Below are 17798 nucleotides of genomic sequence, written 5' to 3' on the forward strand. Positions count from 1 at the left end.
ACCCCAGATAAATAAATTAAAAAACAAAAATAATTTTTTTTATTGTTTCGAATTATATTTTTCAAATTCGAACTTTTTATAATTTTTTTTTTCAATTTTCTCTTTGAAATTGGAAAATTCTTTTTAAAACTATTTTTTTCAAATTTTTGTTTTAAACTTTTAATATTTATTTTGTATTTTTACAATTTTGAAATCCACCCAAAAACTACATCCCTTGACTCTAAACCCTAAAATTTATATTAGTTAATTATATTTGTTTTTAATAAAATATTTTGGTCATTTTGATAGTTAGGGATTATATTTGTGAGAAATTTTTTTTTTATGAATATCTAAGGGTATTTCTCAAATTAAATTCCATCATTGCTTTTCTTTTGGTTTTTTTTTTCTTTTTTGTACCTCAGTCGATCCATTATTATCATCTCTTAAACCGCCTACTACGATAAAAAAGCAGACGTTGGGTCAATAGCGTTTTGGCCGGGAAACACGATAAACTACAGGGGTAAAAAAGACATTTCGATTCGCGTACGTACGTACGCAGGGATAAGAGAGATACAACTCAACCACTCTGTTTATTTATAAGCCAAGAGATAGAGAGAGAGAGAGATAAGGGAACCAGAGGAGAGACAGAGCTTTGTAAATCCTCAAGCCAAAGAAGAACACGAACATTATGTTGCCGTCAAGAAAAACCAAGAGAGATTTCTACTCCGCCGGTGCCGGAGACTGCATCTTTGCGCCGGTACGGAAACGACGGCGATGTGTTTCTTCTTCTCCCATTTCTTCGGCGCCGGAAACTAAAGCAGGATCCGATTTGCTAGACTCGATCCCCGAAGATCTTGTTGTTTCTATCCTTCGTAGACTTGCTTCCACATCTCGAAGCCCCGCTGATTTCATCAACGTTTTGATGACGTAAGCTTCCCGGTTAATCGTCAATATCTTCAATTCGTACAGAGCGCTTATGTCTAAGTCATAATTAATTGGTTTGTGTAACAGATGTAAGAGATTAAACAGTTTAGCTACGTGTCCTCTTGTTCTGTCGAGATTGTCTCGAAAAGCGTTCGCCGTAAAAGCTCAAAATTGGTCGGAAGCAGCTCACCGGTTTCTTAAACGCTGCGTCGACGCCGGAAATCTCGAAGCTTGCTACACTCTCGGAATGGTTAGTCGGTTTCCTAATTAATTCCTTAAATATTTTCTCTTTTGTTAGTTGGAAACTAAATCACTTATTTTCCTAATTAATTCTTAAATATTCTCTTTTGATAGTTGGAAACCAAATCACTTATTTTCCTAATTTGTTTTTCAAAATATACATTTTTGTTAGTTGGGAATTGAAAAACACTTAATTTCCTAATTAACTTCTTAAATATTTCTCTTTTTATTTTGTTATTTCAACATTAAATATTTTTTTTTCCTAAGTTGAACATTAAATAACTTAATTTCCTAATTAATTAACTAAATATTTTCAATTTTTTTTTAATTTTCTGTTTTGTTTTGTTTAACGTTATGTCTATTTTTTTTGGTCGAATTTTAACGTTATGTCTTTTTTTTTTTTTGTAACTGGTTTAACGTTATGTCTTGTTTGTGCAGATTCGGTTTTACTGTCTGCAAAACAGAAGAAACGGCGCGTCGCTGATGGCAAAAGCAGCGATCAGATCACACGCGCCGTCGTTATACTCTTTAGCCGTGATCCAGTTCAACGGGAGCGGCGGTTCCAAGAACGACAAGGATCTTCGAGCCGGAGTAGCTCTATGTGCGCGTGCGGCTTTCTTAGGACACGTTGACGCGCTACGTGAGCTTGGTCACTGTCTCCAAGATGGTTACGGTGTTCCACAGAATGTCTCAGAAGGCCGGAGATTCCTCGTTCAAGCCAACGCTCGTGAACTCGCCGCCGTTTTATCTTCCGGAGTCAAATCTCATCGATCGTGGCTCGCTTTATCACAGCCTCAAATCTCTAATCCTAACCAAAGCCATGGTTGTCCGTTGCTGAGCGATTTTGGATGCAATGTGCCGGCGCCGGAAACACATCCGGCGAATAAGTTTTTAGCGGACTGGTTCGCTGTTAGAGGCGGAGATTCCCTCGGAGATGGGTTGAGGTTGTGTTCTCACGGCGGATGTGGACGGCCGGAGACGAGGAAACATGAGTTCCGGAGGTGTTCTGTTTGTGGCGTTGTGAATTACTGCTCACGCGCTTGTCAAGCGCTTGACTGGAAACTACGACATAAAGTGGATTGTGCTCCGATGGAACAAGATGCAGCCTATGACGGAGAAGGCAACGTTCAGATTGACGGTGATCACGTATTGGTGGTGCCTATGAGTTAACGGCTGCTTTAGTTAGACGCGAGATGAGGTTGACGAAGATCTTGTTAGTTTCGGTTTTTGGTTTAATTAGTGGAAAGATTATGATAAAATATTACCAACGGTTAGATAAGAGCGTTGGAGTAATTTTTGTATTTTTATCTTTTGTAAATATGAGTAACAGGGAATGGCTACAATGTTTTTTCTATATGTTTCTCGTTAGATTTTAATTTTTTTTTCTTTTTTTTACTCATGAACAACATTCATTTCACCAAAATCTGAATACAAGTATTTGACCACAGGCGTTTATACCACTAATACAATAAGGCAATCTAGTATCGAATTTAGTCACTAACTTAGACTTAATCCTACCGAATTGAAACCTCCATTGTATATTAGACTATTGTGAGAATGAAATCATCACAAGACCCGCAGTGATCCATCTCTTGAAATTCTTACAACATCTACTAAAACAAAGAGTACATGATTAAACCCGATAATACAATTCTTAAACAAGCAAGTGGTACCAAAAGATAGTCATGATGCTTGTGACCAATGCATCTTCACCAAAGGCGCATTCTCGAGATAACCGCATACCCCAGGTGTTCAATGTTCGCTCCTCAGTCATAAACTAGACACAAAGATCTGGACTGAAAAGCAGGATTCAACGACAGCTTGTGACAGTTTTAACAGTTTATTTCTTGAAGTGCAGACCTCGTACCGCATGAGAACACGAACCGACCTCCCTGATGCTGGGATGTAGCAGCTACACCACGTACCGCCGATATGCGAGCACCTCCGGTTGACAATTCCTGTGATTTCAACCATCATAAAATTTAGAAATCTTACTGTGAAGAAGTTCCAAAGCCGACAATGAAAGATTTGTATTTCTTTTCCAAATCATCCCACAGATCTTGTAGTTTCAACTTTACTGTAAACACTGAACAGTTGGTCTTCCAAACAATTTTGAATGTAACAATGCTAACAAGAGTCCTTGGATCCATGTTGTCTGTGGATAACACTAATTTGACCTCATTAAGATAACTAGCCAAATTCATAGTAGTCTAAAATAAATGCATCTTTTACTTTCACTAATTGAAGTTCGTACCATTGAAGAATGCACTGAATGTTTTGGAATAAACTATGTCAGAAAAAAATCTAGAGTAATCAGTTTTTGGGATATAGATCATTTCAATCGGCATTATTGGCAAAACGAGTATTGCGGCTCTTGGAAAATCCAGAAACTATTTTTTGCTAAAGTAATCAAAGAAGATATTTGTTTTAACAAAAATATCTTGTAGATCATGTTTGTTTTATTCACCATTGTATGGATAGCGAAGTTTAGTTTATGATCGCTCTTTGGTTAAAAAAAGGTTGGAACTGTAGCGCTGTTTCTGTTTGGAATAATTCATAGATGCCAGCCTTTCTCTTGAGAGCAGCAACATATAATCTCCAAAATTTTATTCTACTCTCACTATAGAGTATAAACTAGTAGATTGACCCACATATAAAGATGTGGATTTCACAACGCATTCAAAATACGTTTGTATATCCAGATGCATTTATTAGACAAAGTTTACCCATTATTAGATTTGCCCTCTCAAACTCATTAAAATGACATTTTACTTTTTGAAACACGATGACATTTCACAAATCTGAAAAATATACAGTAAAATTGGGTTACAGTCTTACCGAGTGGCATGCGGTAGGGTAGTAAAAACGTGACATAAACCGCGTGGCGGCTCTAAGAAAGGGAAACGTCTTGTTTCCTCGTTACTAAGTACCAAACAACACGCAGTTTCTGTCTTCTCTTTCACACCACACCACACGCCCGCGAGTCTCCTCATTCTATTAGAAGTTCCCTGACTATCCCAAAAGCAGAGCATTAGCGATCGTCTTCCTCCTCTGGCTTCGTATCTAATCGTAAGTTTCCTTCTCTCTCCAAAGGGCTTATGCCAATCTCAATTTTATCGCCTTATGAGTAAACAAGTAAAGATTTTGATGCAGCCTAACCTAGATCTAGATTGGGAATCGAATTCGATAGAAAACCCTAATTTCAAAATCAGTTCTTGAGCAAGTTTAGTTTTTTCTTTCAATAGCAGTGATTTGGGGAACGAGATGGGATTCATAATGGAGTTTGCGGAGAATCTGGTGCTGAGGTTGATGGAGGATCCGGAGGTGAGAGACAGGAAAGCGAGGGAGCACATATATGAGATGCACGAGAGGTGCAAGAAGATCAAGGAGATGTGGGCTTTGCCTATTCGTCCTTATGGTTTCTGGACTTTTGAGCGTCACAACGCTCAGCTTCGTTGGGATCCTCAGATCAGTCAGGTTGCTGGTCGTAGGGATCCTTACGATGATCTCCTCAAGGACCACCCTTCTTCTTCAAACTGATCAAACAGTGGTGAGTTATTATCTTATGGTTACTATATGCAGCTTGTGAATATGATTTTCTCTAGTGTGCAACTCATAGCTGCATTTGAGTCTTATATGCTTAGGTTGGTCGAAATGGTGTGAATGATTAGTGTTGGCACTTTTGTTTCTGCTTGATGGACTAAGCTATGTAGATATATTTGGTAGTTGGCTTTAGCCATTGGTTCATCCGCTTAGTGGCGTGGAGTGTTGTGTATTGTTCATGTGAGGAGTTTGTACATCTCTCATTAGCGTATGTGCTTGGAATCTGCAGTCTTTCTTCATACATATCTAAGTTTTAGTTTCAGTTTCATTTACTTTTTTTTTTCAAGAATGACTAAGCTGTTGTTTGCAAGAGGACCTCAATTTTGATCCGTTTGTTTTGTCTGTTTCAGAACGAAGATGCTGTCTGGAAGGATGCGTATTCCTTTGTTTCTTTTTGTTCTTAAGGTGCCTGGAAGCTTGGTACAAACTCGAATAATAACTCTTGAAGACTTGTTTTCAAATGAGAGATTGTTTTTTAGTAAAGCTGTTTTGATTCTCTATTTGCATATTTGATATGAATATACTTTCTGAAATGTGACAACTTCCCAATGTTCTTAAAGGTTTGTTGCTCAATATTACCTTCTTTGTTACATAGATATGAAATACACACATCAACAACCAACAAGAAATGAAAACACTACAAGACCAAGTTCTGTGATCAAAGAAGAACAAGAAAGAGCCTAATAAGATCATTTACACAAGTAACCAAACCCAACAAACCAGACTCACAAATGTTTCAATCAGTGTCCGAATCAGACGAGGATTTGTTTCCATCAGTAGGGGTGGTGGTCGTATCTCCTTTCTTCTGCGCTGCATCTTGTTCTTTTTCATAAGCCTTGACAATGTCATCAACAGGAACCAAAGGAAGATAACCAACCACAGGGTAACCCATCTTGGTCATGTCAGTCACCAAACCGTTGTACTTACCAGACAAGTTTGCAGCCAGTGGCAAAGCTTTGTTTCCCACTGCATGAATAGGTTTGTACCGGTTGAGTTTAACCCAGACTTTAACCGAGTTAGTCACAACGAAGTACTTGTACTCAGTTGCAGCATAGTTAAAGGCAGCTTTAGGACCACCGGTACGAGCCTCTTTCACAAAGCTTTGAGCCTTCTCTGTAGTCATCTGGATCAGTACATGTGCTTGACTCACTACTTGCTTAGCCAGTGGAGGAGCATGCTTATCAAACTTGTTCGAAACTTCACCTACCTAGAAAGCAAACAAAGTAACTAGGTCATCAGATCTACTAATCAAGAACATGGAAGGAGATTTGAAACTGGGTTTACCTTATGATCAAGAAAGAGGAGGAGAGTATCTGGAACATCTTTGAATTTGTTGAAGACAGGGGTGACGACGGTGGTGACGGCTCCTTCCACCTTTCCCACGGCCGGTTTAAGAGGACCGGAGTTTTGTTTGGCGTAGTCGTAGAGGTTTGAGAGGCTAACAAGAACCTGGATCGCTGCAACTCTCACGAACCCTAGGTGGTTAAGCCCTAGCTCCTTGCTGTTCTTTTTCTCTGTTTCCATCTACACACCAAAGAAACAACTCAACAGCCTCCACCTAGTTCTCTTTTGCTGTGTGTTGAGCTCTTTTAGATTTGGTTCAGAAGTCTCTCGCCTGTCACACTACTAGTGTTCTCTATATTGTGTTAAAAAGCAGTAAAGTATCTTTCACATCAGGTTGAGGATTGGTTGTAAAACGAAAGGGATGGACTTAGTCCACGTGATCTAACGGTTGAGAATAAATCTGGTGAGGTTGGGCCTGGAAAGAGAATCATTTTATTGAGTATCGTGTCGTGTCTAGATGCTTCGCTGTGGGCTCCGCGTGACGTAAACATTCAAGGAGATACCGACAAGGACACGTGTATACTTCCGACTGCATGGTGATTGTGTAAAATTCTTTAAGGTTTTTTTTTGGAAAATTGCAGTACATATACATGAAAACTTGGATAGACAAGCAAATAAAATAGTACTGAAAAGGTAGAGAGAGAAAGAGAGAAAACGTGTGTGAGAGAAGGCCGGCGTCCGGCTGCGCGTCCGAGCGCGTGCCGGCGCCGGTGGCTCTTCCCCTTGTCGATCCAGTCTAGATCTACTCTGTGTGCTTCGATCCGGTGTCCCTTCCGATATATTTCCGAATCTGGGTTAGGGTTTGTTCCGGGAAGAGTTCTGCTGATGGAGAGCTTCAATCGGCGGCAAATCCTCCTGTTCTGGATTCGTAGTGAGGATGTAGGACGGCGGTTAGTCGCTACAATTTTTCGTTTGAGGTTAGTTTTTGCTTCGGGAGGCGGAGGCTATGATAGCTCCGTCGTCGTCGTTTAAGATTCCGGGAGGGTGGAGGCTTCCTCAGCTCTGCGTCGTCGGCAAAGTCTCCGGGAGGTGGAGGCTTACCCAGCTCTGCGTCGCCGGCTCGTGCTCCGAGGGGTGAAGGATCTCTTTACCTTACCTCGTCGGCTCTTGTTTTTAATCTAGATTTGGTTTAGGGTTTGTCTTTTCTTTTTTTCTTGAGTTTGTCGGTTGAGCTCCGAGAGCGATCTCTCGTGGTTGGAAGAGAGAGAGGTGTCTAATGCAAGTTGGTGATGTGCTGTGCGGCGGTGATGTTCCTCGGGTGTTTTGCTCGAACGGTGGCGGATGTGATCTCGCTACGGCGATTGATCTATCCGATAAAGATAATACACGAGTAACTCACGGCTGCGGTCAAGAGGGTGTGGAGGTCATGGATTAGGCCGGTCACAGTGATGCATGTTCCTGTAATGGCCGGTGAGACGCGTCCTCTCCGACGTAGGTGCTCCCGGTGGTGGCGACGTTGCGGGTTTGGGCCCTGAGCTAGGGCGAATCGCTTGTTGTCGGAAATGGGATGTTTGGATAATGGGCTTGGGCCTAATTTGTATGGTTTCTTTTTATGGGCTTTCGATGTGGGCCTTCGGGTGTCTGTAAGCTTTCACTGGGCTTCGGCCGTTATTCAATTAAAAATCTACTTAGACGGAAAAAAAAATACATGAAAACTTATTTAATTAGCTAAATGGCTATGGCTACTGTACACTTTTCATAATTCCAATAATAACCTTATTGAAGCTCTCATGTATAGGTCTGACAAAAATCTTGTCTTTATCCTCCAAGCAGGCATATGAATGATTATTGAGAAATCGAACTAGTGAAAATAATAATTTCATCTCATTTTTCTATTTTTCTAAAGCTCTTATTCCCCTTAAAGAGTTCTTTGATTTTGAAATAGTGTCTTCTTCCCATCGTGAAGAGATATTAACATAGTCTTTCGATTCTAAAACAATTTCCCTTTCGATACCAAACCTTCAACATAACAATCCACAATGACCACACCCGTCACCACCGAGCAAGCAACCAAGATTAACAAAGCCGGTGTACGGTCGCCGGAGGATCGTCAAACCGGTGTCGTCTCAGAAGGCGGAAGTGGAAGGGAGAAAGGAGAGGAAGGTGCGGACTGCGGAGACGGCAATCGCGGTGTCTGTGGATGATGAGAGCGGATAAAATTTGGTTAGACAGCGATCATCAGCTACAAGAAATGTTTCTCTTGGATTCTCCTCAAACCATTTCTTCAGGTAACGTCACTTATTTGCATGTTTCCACATAAAATCGGAGCAAAGTAACATATCTTCGATGTGTTTCAGGTAAATCTGGTCTAATGATTTAAATTGCAAATAAAGAGTGAGCATTTCTTTTTTTTTCTGTCTCTTAATTATTTCTGTTTTGTAGCATTTTGGACAAAATTGTAATATCACTATGCCCTTATATATGGTTTTGCAAATAAATAAAATTAATGCATGATCACCTAATTATTTTGTCTATTTTGGTTATTTACCTAAATTGGCCTATAAAAGAGTATTTAGGTTCTCTATACCTACAAAAATCCATAATTAGCTATCTACCACTTCACTGTTTTTTACACTGCTCACAACTGGATAATCCGATTTTGCCCTCATCCAAATTCTCTCTCTCACGTGTTTCTTGAAGTTCTCTGCAACATCTTACATTTCTTTTTTATCTCTAAAAATAATTTCCTCCATCTATTTCTTTAACTATAACCAAAAATTCATATACTTTCACCACTCACTTCCCTCCGTTGTTGACGTTGTCATCTCCCATTCTTATCCGTGAAAATCACAAATGGAAACAACATAATCTCGATTGACACATTACAAATGGAAACAAAAGGACTCACGAAGATGTTCCACCACGGTGAATCTATCTTCTGGTAGATATGTTCATTCAGCGCACCTCATGGCTCCAATTAGTGTTTCTCTCTCGAAAATATCATATAACATAACCGCTTCGGCGGTTTTCTCGAAGTCGCACAATATAAAAGATTTAAAATGATTCCATGGCATGTACGAAATAAATATCTTTGATTCACGAGCTGGTAAAAGCATGTGGACTAATGGATCATGAGTGTAGCAAAGAAATAATTGGTTTTTTTCTGAGATCGATGATGACGACTTGAATCTCACATGTTTCAGTTACAAGTAATTGCAGCCACTATGTAACAAGCTGTTAACCGATAAATATTGGATTAGTTGATACAAATTAGGCATTGTGAGCTGATACAATTTTGGTTATATGTTATCAAACTGTAGGTGCTGCTAACTAATAAATAATTGATAAGATGTTACAAGTCATTAGTTGATACATGTTTGATTAGATGTTACAAAACATGTTGTCGCTTTAAAAAATGATTGGTAAGATGTTAAAAATAAGTTTTATTAACCAAAACATGTTTTCTTAGATGTTACAAAATATATTAACCATTAATATGAAAAATAACTCGCTAACAAAACATGTAGTATGTTAATATATATTGATACATTCATTGAGAGCATACCTTCGGATTGACAATTTATCACTAACAATTCATATAACATTTAAGTTAAAGTGTAGTGTTTAACATTTTTGTTAGCGTACTAGTAATTTAAACCCCAAATTCCTCAATGTCTTGTGTTTTCTCTCTTTGGAACGAATTGCATATTACCGATTCTTTAAAATCAAGCAATCAATCACAATCACTAACTCTTCCATTGATATTCAGCTCCGAAAACCAAATGGAAAAGTTCATAAATTAGAGAATTGTGATTTTGGATTGATGTTCTATAACTCTGAGAGATTTTTGTGAGACACATATTTTTGAGTCAATTATTCATTGGAATACATAACACATCCAATATTAAATTATTGTAACAGTGGCTAGGACATAGCGACGAGAAGGAGATGTGTGTGACTGCGACGATAACAAAATCAGTTGTGGTTACAGGATTCAGAAAAGAAATTGGGAGATGTGGATTTGAGAAGAAGTTGCACTGTTGATGAAGAATAAGAGAAGAGATTGATATCGGTGAAGATGAGGAAGATAAACGATGAAGACGTTGATTAATGCTTCTCTTTCTTTCTCTCACGTAGTCACGTGGTATGTGAAAGGATAAAATAGTAAAATAGCGTTAAATCTGCTACAGAAAATACCAGTTTGTATGTGTTAGGGTACTTTCTTAATTTTAGCCCATATTAGGTATATTGAGTAAATTGACTCATTATAAAATTATATAATTTTATGTTACTTATTTTTTTTTTGGTCGAACCTTTCATTACTTGCATTAAAATAAAAGAGTTTACAACATAACTGAGATAGGCGAAGCAACAACCAGGGCTGCTTTAGCTAATCTATCAGCAGTTTCGTTCTTAATTCCAGGGATAAAAGAAAAAGAGATAGAATTCAAGGATCGACTCATCACGCCAATGTCATGGAAGATGCTTTGAATAGCAGTCACAGAAGAGTTTCCTGTGATGAGATCCATATGTTACTTATTTAACATACTGAAATATTGTAGAGTTGATTTATAAAATTATTTATAAAACATCTGCGCGACTAAGCTCTAGTTATTATATATTAATACTTGGATAATAAGCATGTCACATTAGTGTGGATTGTGTAGTAATTAAGAACATCAAATTTTTTAGTGTAGTGTAGTGGTTCATGGATAATTGTATAATTGTTTTATTTCATGCTTTAGGCGTCCAAACCATATATGGTGGGTAGACTACCAAAAAAGTATATATGGCCGGTAGCTACAAAATGACATAACCCCTAAGCAATTAAGCAAGTGACCTTTGGTGCTGTACTTCTCACCACAAATACCACAAAGATATAGGAGTAATTGTTTTGTTTCATGCTTTAGGCGTCCAACCAGATATTTTTTTTCCGTCATAAAGTTTTCATTTTCATTGAAAAAGGGCAAGGCCCTTTTTCAATGCCGGTAGAAATTGACCTTTTTCAAGGGCAAGGCGTCCAACCAGATATGCCGGTAGGAATTAGAATACAAAAAAAAAAAAAATGTAGCTACAAATGACATAACCCCTAAGCAATAAAGCAAGTGACCTTTGATGCTGTACTTCTCACCACAAATGCCACAAAGATATAATACTTAAAAGCAATGAAAATAGTCTAGGAAATTGAAGTTAAAAAGCTCAAAAATATGTAATGAAGTCAGTGTGTCAGGGGAGGATATGAGATTATGCTGTCCAGTATTGTCGAATTATGGATTATGTAGTTCCAGAACTGCATTGATAATTCGCTTAAACAATATTAATGTTACCAGCTCAATAGTTCATATCTTGTGGTCTAGTGAATTTGAGGTGAGGATTCATATGTGGCTCCGACATAAGTCAATTAATTTCGAATGCTTGTACATGATAAGTATATTCAGATTACAACAATTTATATCAAACTTATTCACTCATCTCGCAGGTCAGATATTCCTAAGAAAATAGACCTCTGGCTCTTTGTGTTTCCTTCCTTGAAATAGTCTAACTCTATGAGTGACAAATCAAGAACTTGATAGGTAAAAGACTAAGAGAGAAGAGAGAAGGAAGGCATATCTTCGATCCTGAAAACATCATCCATCATCAGTTCTCTCTCCAGCTGCGCCCTTGTACATCTCAACACATCCTACACCATCCATCCATCTCATCATCCCCATCACAAGCATATATCTCGTATATATATCATAACGAAAACACAACTCACGTTGAATTCCATGTAGGTGGCGTTCCTGTCTAGCCATTGTTTGTCCATCACCGCAAAGGCCACGCAATAAAGCAAATCAAAGGCCCATTCGTTTTCTAATATTTTCCAAAAACCTTAGTCAAATATCAAGTAACCAAAAGAGACATGATATATATATATATATATGTTCACATCTTTTACCTGATAGCATTTGTAAGAATACCGACCCTACAAAAGTCCTAGGCTTTGCTGCACATGTAGTTGAGTAAACAACAAGTTTTGCATCACATCTAAAGCAATACATTAATGGAGAGAGAGAGTGAGTGGATACTCACAGGCTTCTAGGTCGAGCATTTGCATGATCATGAAGGTAATGTTGACACCAGCTACAGCGAATGGATACTCCCAAGCCGCTCTTTTACCTCCTTGTTTCTTTAAAAGACGCTGAAACGAAGTCTAGACCAATGGAACCAAGAAAATTACATAAAAGAGGGTTATGAACGTTCTGTAAGTAGAATGTGATGAGAGTTAGGTTTACCGGGAATGTCTTGGCAAAGAAGAGAAGATTCTCCAGTGATATGAATCCACCTCCTCTGATAACAAACAAACAGTAAGCACTATTTTTGGGATGATGTATGTTACTTGTGAGAGCCTAACCTGAAATCAGTGGATGGATCTTTTCCTTGCCATCCCATATCTTTCCACTGATCTGATATTAAAGCCTCAAGCTTTTTCTCGGGATACGTTGCTGACCACAATGCTCTCAGTGCATCCTGATGGTCAGGCCGCGACGCGTCGAAGCAATTATTCATTCTCTTTGTCAGCCTCTTTAGTCTCTCTTCCTGAAAATAGAAAACACATTCATATAGTTTCATTAATAGGCTAATAGCCAATCATCGTAGCTGTTATTTTCCTATTAGTGTTATACCTGCAATGGTGTCAAGTTAGAGCAGATGCGCTCGTAAGCTCTCTTGCGGTAGAAGCACACACATGTTAGCCTCTTCTTGATTCTCAAACTCGGCGTGCCAGTGCCACCACAACTCGCATCCTCTGCATCTGCATTAGTCAGCCCTACACAATATAAACAAGATCACATCGAGAACACAAAGCTAGCCTAAGGAAGGTTCTTTTAACCGCTATGTTGTTGATAAATTTACGTTCTTCTAACCAAATTGGGCTTGAGAATTACATGAAAGCATCCAATACTAAGTACTACTATAGAATTAAAAGTAGTAGCTTCCATTAGAACTGAAGCTTCAAAACAGACTTGTTTAAGTCATATCAAGATGAGGGGCCCAAGAGTTCGATTAATAAATAAACTAGGATAAGACCTGCGCCTTGCGCAGGGTGAGTTTATTTGTATATATTATCGATAGTTTCTTTTATACATTTGATCATTTTATTTATATATATAAAATATTTATTGTTGTTATTATATAATTTCTTTCCAATGAATCGGATCAATTTTTATTAAAAATAATGGAACAAAAGTATAATTAATACATCATGAGTTGATCGGATTGGACATTAAACAAATTATGACTTAAAACCTTATTTTTTTCATCGAACACATTCTTGAAAAAAGTGAACAGTATTGTTTTCACAGTTGAATTATTTTGACTTTTATCTTCTATATGGTTTTGAAAACTTTCAAATCAACCATCGAATTGATACATGTCATTTTAATGTTTTTAGTCGTATACTTACGGAAAACTTACATTAATTTAAAGTCGTTTTAAAAAAATCAAAATATAACATATAAGAAAAAATCTAACATATAAGAAAAATATAACATATAAGGTGTCCTCATTTTTGTATTTTAAATTCGTTTAAAAAAATATAACATATAAAGTTTCTTCATTTTTATAATTTAAAGTCATTTTAAGAAATTCAAAATATAACATATAAGAAAAAATCTAATTTTTTTATTATATGGTTAATGTGATTGTTTATTTTTTTTAATAATATAAAATTAAACAAAATGAAGAAGGATGCAAAAATTGTTATCAAATCTTTATTATTCATAATCATAAATTGCCATATATATGTAAATAATATTAGGTAATTTAGTAGCATTTATTTAGGGAAAGAATACACACATCTTATATTTTAGGTTAATATAATGTTCTCTAGTGGACATTAAACAAATTATGACATAAAAATCTTATTTTTCCCCTCGAACACATTCTTGAAAAAGTGAACAGTATTGTTTTCATATTTGAATTATTTTGACTTTTATCTTACATATGGTTTTGAAAACTTTCAAATCAACCAGCAAACTGATACATGTCATTTCAATGTTTTTAGTGGTATACTTAAGAAAAACTTACTTTTTTGTAATTTAAAGTCGTTTTAAAAAATTCAAAATATAACATATAAGAAAAATATAACATATAAGAAAAATATAACATATAAGGTGTCCTCATTTTTGTATTTTAAAGTCGTTTTAAAGAAATATATAACATATAAGGTTTCTTCATTTTTGTAATTTAAAATCATTTAAAAAAATTCAAAATATAACATATAAGAAAACATCTAATTTTTTAATTATATGGTTAATGTGATTGTTTATTTTTTAAAAAAATATAAAATTAAACAAAAATGAAGAAGGATGCAAAAATTGTTATCAAATCTTTATTATTCAAAATCATCAATTGTCATATATATGTAAATCATATTAGGTAATTCAGTAACTTTTATTTAAGGAAAGAATACACACTTCTTATATTTTAGGTTAATATAATGTTTTCTACTGAACATTAAACAAATTATGACATAAAAACCTTATTTTTTTCATCGAACACATTTTTGAAAAAAGTTAACAGTATTGTTTCCACAGTTAAATTATTTTGAATTTTATCTTGCATATGGTTTTGAAAGCTTTCAAATCAACCATCGAATTGATACATGTCATTTTAATGTTTTTAGTCGTTTATTTAAGGTAAACTTACATTTTTGTAATTTAAAGTCTTTTTAAAAAAATTCAAAATATAACATATAAGAAAATTCTAACATATAAGAAAAATATAACATATAAGGTGTCCTCATTTTTGTATTTTAAAGTCATTTAAAAAATATATATATAACATATAAGGTTTCCTCATTTTTGTAATTTAAAGTCATTTTAAAAAATTAAAAATATAACATATAAGAAAAAATCTAATTTTTTTATTATATGGTTAATGTGATTGTTTAATTTTTTTAATAATATAACTTTAAACAAAAATGAAGAATGATGCAAAAATTGTTATCAAATCTTCATTATTCATAATAATTAATTGCCATTATTCATAATAATTAATTGCCATATATATGTAAATCATATTAGGTAATTCCGTAGCTTTTATTTAAGGAAAGAATACACACTTTCTATATTTTAGGTTAATATAATGTTCTCTAGTGTTATATAATTATAAAATAATGTGACACCATTAGATTAAACTATACTTTATATTAGATGCTCTAGAATTCTTTGAAATAGAATTTAGAAGGTATTTAGAGTGCCACCTAGGATTTGGGGTTTTTTTTAATTAATACAAAATTAAGGTTCTAATTTTTCAAATGCTTCTCAATTAATATATAGGGGATTTCGGTTTATGTATATAGGAAACCAAACAGAAACCTAGCCATGAGTTCTGTTTGGTATGGTCGACTACTCGACTTTTGCCAAAAAATAAGAAAAATTATAGTCTTCTTATTCCTAAAAGATCGATTTTTATAGTATTCAGTATTCACACAAATTAAAAATATAATAAATATTCCAAATAATTTTTTTTTAATTTTATTATATTTTTTTCAACAGCTATCAAACAATAATATTTAATTCAAACAAATATCTTCAATTGATGTTTTTAAAATTCTATGTCCGTTTTTGTATTTGATACAACATTTAGATGCATCTAGATGAAAGACACAATTTATATTATTAATAATGAAATAATTATAATATTGGATAAATATATTAAAGTTATATATGTAACAAAATAAAACACAAATTTGCGATTTTGACAAGAAAATTGATTTTGCCATTTTGAATAAAATCTTAGTTCTTGGCGGAAAGATCGATTTGCAGTTTTGGCGAAAAAAATTTAATTTTTTAATTTTGGTGGGAAATTTTAATTTTATGATTATGACGGAAAAAATCAGTTTTGTAGTTTTGGCCAAAAACTCTATTTTATTGTTTTGGTGAAAAAACACAAATTTACAGTTTTGGTTGGAAAATCAGTTTTGTAGTTTTGGCGAAAAAATCGATTTTCGGTTTTGACAGAAAAACTTGATTTTTTTTTTAACTCAATTTTTCAGTTTAACAAGAAAATTCAACTTCGCTATATAGCAATTATTACAATACTAATCTAATTAAACTTTATGTTTGTATTAAGAGTATATAAATCTTTTGACGTGAGATGCAAATTTTGCTCCAAACTCTACACATTTTTGCATCTCGAATATTTAAATATTTTAGATATTATAGATTTTGCATCTGAATGTTTGTATTGTCTAGATACAAAAACGAACAAGAAATAAATCTAAAAATTCTATTTTTCGAAAACTGAGGAAATGTAAAAGACGTACAACAAAGCTAAAGCTTTTTATAATTTCTGTTCAGTTTGGGTCCAATTTGGTTTATTTACATTCAGTTTAATTTTGGATCAACGTTTTGTCATGGTTTCTGGTTCGGTATAGATTGGTTAATCAAGATTGGACATTCCAAGATCTCATTATGGTGACAAGTTACCTAACAATAGACCTATAGACTATAATAATTCTTGACGCCATATGGAAACATTATGACTACCCTAACCACTAGCCATCTACTTCAGTTTATAGAAACTTGTCAACATATGCCCTAGAGGCTGATTTAGATATATGGGGGACCAAAAGCACAAGACTAAATATATTTTATATCTTTCTCTATAATAAACTTTATATTCTAGAAATTAGAGTTAATCCAAGAGTGTCAAATTATTTACCAACGAGCACAGATCTACTTGAAGTTTGACTCACGTGGCAGACCGATTGAATCATTCACGGATCTCCCAAACCCGCCCGATTAAACTAAACCGGTAAAATCCTATGAATGACCGATGCGAATTATTCACCGGGGGACCCACAGGGGGACCCAATCTTTTAGATTATGATTCAGACACGAAATGAAGCCGATGCTCCTTCTAACCCGGACACCTAATAATTGTGCCAAGAAGAGTCCTAAAACATCACATATTATTGTATACTTTTTATAACATGTTCTGTATATATAATATCATTATAGTATTTGAAACCATAAAATAAAAATTATAAAATATTAATTTTCTTGTAGATGTGTTTTTTGGTTTATCATTATTAACACACGTTATTGAGTCGCCGGTCAAATATACTGTAGACAAGCACATACTCTGCTACAGTTTACCAGCTTTGAGTGAATGAAACATCACTGACAACAGTTAAATTATACCCACACTTAGCGCAATGTGCAACATTCAGACATTTACAACTAAACTAAACTAACTTTGATAGAAAATGGAGATTTTAATTAAGAAAGAATGATTGGATGGTGAAGGTAGAAAATTTCAATTTGGTTTCCGTTTCTAAAGAACCAGAAAGAAAAATAAATCTTTGGCATCACATTGGATCTGATCTAACAAGGAGAATAAATATAAATGAACAAAGATCAAATACGGATATTGCATTAATATAATCGGCGTTACCAACTACAGAAAAGTAAATGTACAGGCGAGAGGAGGAAAACGTACCGGCCGAGGAGGCAGAGACGTCAGAATGGGCGGAGGCGGAGGAGGGTGGTGAAAGATGACGTGTTCCGACGCATGAGATTCTGACAACTCGCATCTCGTTTAGAGATATTCTTCTCCAGTCTCCAGTTTGTATTTTTGGGCGGAGAGAACGTGCCTGTTACTACTTACTAACTACTACTCTGTTGCTCCTCGTCAGCTTCGGCGACTGTGAGTTATATTTATAAAGATAGCGAATGACGCATATGCCCCTTTCATCATTCAGGATCTAAAGATATACAATT

The 17798-nt window shown here is 35.3% G+C and overlaps 3 protein-coding genes, 1 long non-coding RNA gene and 1 pseudogene across 5 annotated transcripts; 3 read left to right on the plus strand and 2 right to left on the minus strand.

Annotated features, from left to right (window-relative positions):
- Window positions 1-571: 571 nt before the first annotated feature.
- LOC106391997 (F-box protein At1g67340-like) lies at window positions 572-2531 on the plus strand. The gene is made up of 3 exons (XM_013832761.3): window positions 572-906; window positions 991-1153; window positions 1582-2531. The coding sequence occupies exons 1-3, from the start codon at window positions 668-670 to the stop codon at window positions 2311-2313; spliced, it is 1134 nt and encodes a 377-aa protein (XP_013688215.2). The 5' UTR covers window positions 572-667; the 3' UTR covers window positions 2314-2531.
- A 1523-nt stretch (window positions 2532-4054) lies between these two features.
- Window positions 4055-4806, plus strand: LOC106409494 (annotated as a pseudogene).
- Window positions 4807-5295: 489 nt separating this feature from the next.
- On the minus strand, window positions 5296-6404 carry LOC106392006 (REF/SRPP-like protein At1g67360). Its single transcript, XM_013832773.3, has 2 exons — window positions 6031-6404; window positions 5296-5953 (listed from the first exon to the last, which is right to left on the minus strand). Exons 1-2 carry the CDS (start codon window positions 6268-6270, stop codon window positions 5483-5485), a joined length of 711 nt encoding a protein of 236 aa, XP_013688227.2. The 5' UTR covers window positions 6271-6404; the 3' UTR covers window positions 5296-5482.
- Window positions 6405-6633: 229 nt separating this feature from the next.
- Window positions 6634-8552, plus strand: LOC111208835. Its single transcript, XR_002660737.2, has 2 exons — window positions 6634-8318; window positions 8388-8552. It is a non-coding gene; the product is annotated as an uncharacterized LOC111208835 (long non-coding RNA).
- A 2858-nt stretch (window positions 8553-11410) lies between these two features.
- LOC106392013 (ELMO domain-containing protein A) lies at window positions 11411-17770 on the minus strand. Of its 2 annotated transcripts, none has more exons than XM_048755223.1 (8): window positions 17518-17770; window positions 12696-12838; window positions 12425-12609; window positions 12306-12360; window positions 12103-12223; window positions 11969-12016; window positions 11789-11883; window positions 11411-11710 (listed from the first exon to the last, which is right to left on the minus strand). In XM_048755223.1, exons 1-8 carry the CDS (start codon window positions 17609-17611, stop codon window positions 11612-11614), a joined length of 840 nt encoding a protein of 279 aa, XP_048611180.1. In that variant the 5' UTR covers window positions 17612-17770; the 3' UTR covers window positions 11411-11611. The 2 variants fall into 2 exon arrangements, with proteins under 2 accessions (XP_048611180.1, XP_048611182.1); XM_048755225.1 differs by having other exon boundaries at window positions 12696-12823; window positions 17518-17760.
- Between the last annotated feature and the right edge of the window lie 28 nt (window positions 17771-17798).

Source organism: Brassica napus, chromosome A2 (genome assembly GCF_020379485.1).
Source record: "Brassica napus cultivar Da-Ae chromosome A2, Da-Ae, whole genome shotgun sequence".
Taxonomy (NCBI): Eukaryota; Viridiplantae; Streptophyta; class Magnoliopsida; order Brassicales; family Brassicaceae; genus Brassica; species Brassica napus.

Coding starts and splice junctions, on each gene's coding strand:
- LOC106391997 (XM_013832761.3), top strand. CDS start 668: ATGTTGCCGTCAAGAAAAACCAAGAGAGATTTCTACTCCGCCGGTGCC. Junction 907..990: donor TTCATCAACGTTTTGATGAC/GTAAGCTTCCCG, acceptor TTTGTGTAACAG/ATGTAAGAGATTAAACAGTT. Junction 1,154..1,581: donor CTTGCTACACTCTCGGAATG/GTTAGTCGGTTT, acceptor TTGTTTGTGCAG/ATTCGGTTTTACTGTCTGCA.
- LOC106392006 (XM_013832773.3), bottom strand. CDS start 6,270: ATGGAAACAGAGAAAAAGAACAGCAAGGAGCTAGGGCTTAACCACCTA. Junction 5,954..6,030: donor TCCTCTTTCTTGATCATAAG/GTAAACCCAGTT, acceptor TTTGCTTTCTAG/GTAGGTGAAGTTTCGAACAA.
- LOC106392013 (XM_048755223.1), bottom strand. CDS start 17,611: ATGCGAGTTGTCAGAATCTCATGCGTCGGAACACGTCATCTTTCACCA. Junction 12,361..12,424: donor GATCCATCCACTGATTTCAG/GTTAGGCTCTCA, acceptor GTTTGTTATCAG/AGGAGGTGGATTCATATCAC. Junction 12,017..12,102: donor AATGCTCGACCTAGAAGCCT/GTGAGTATCCAC, acceptor CTACATGTGCAG/CAAAGCCTAGGACTTTTGTA.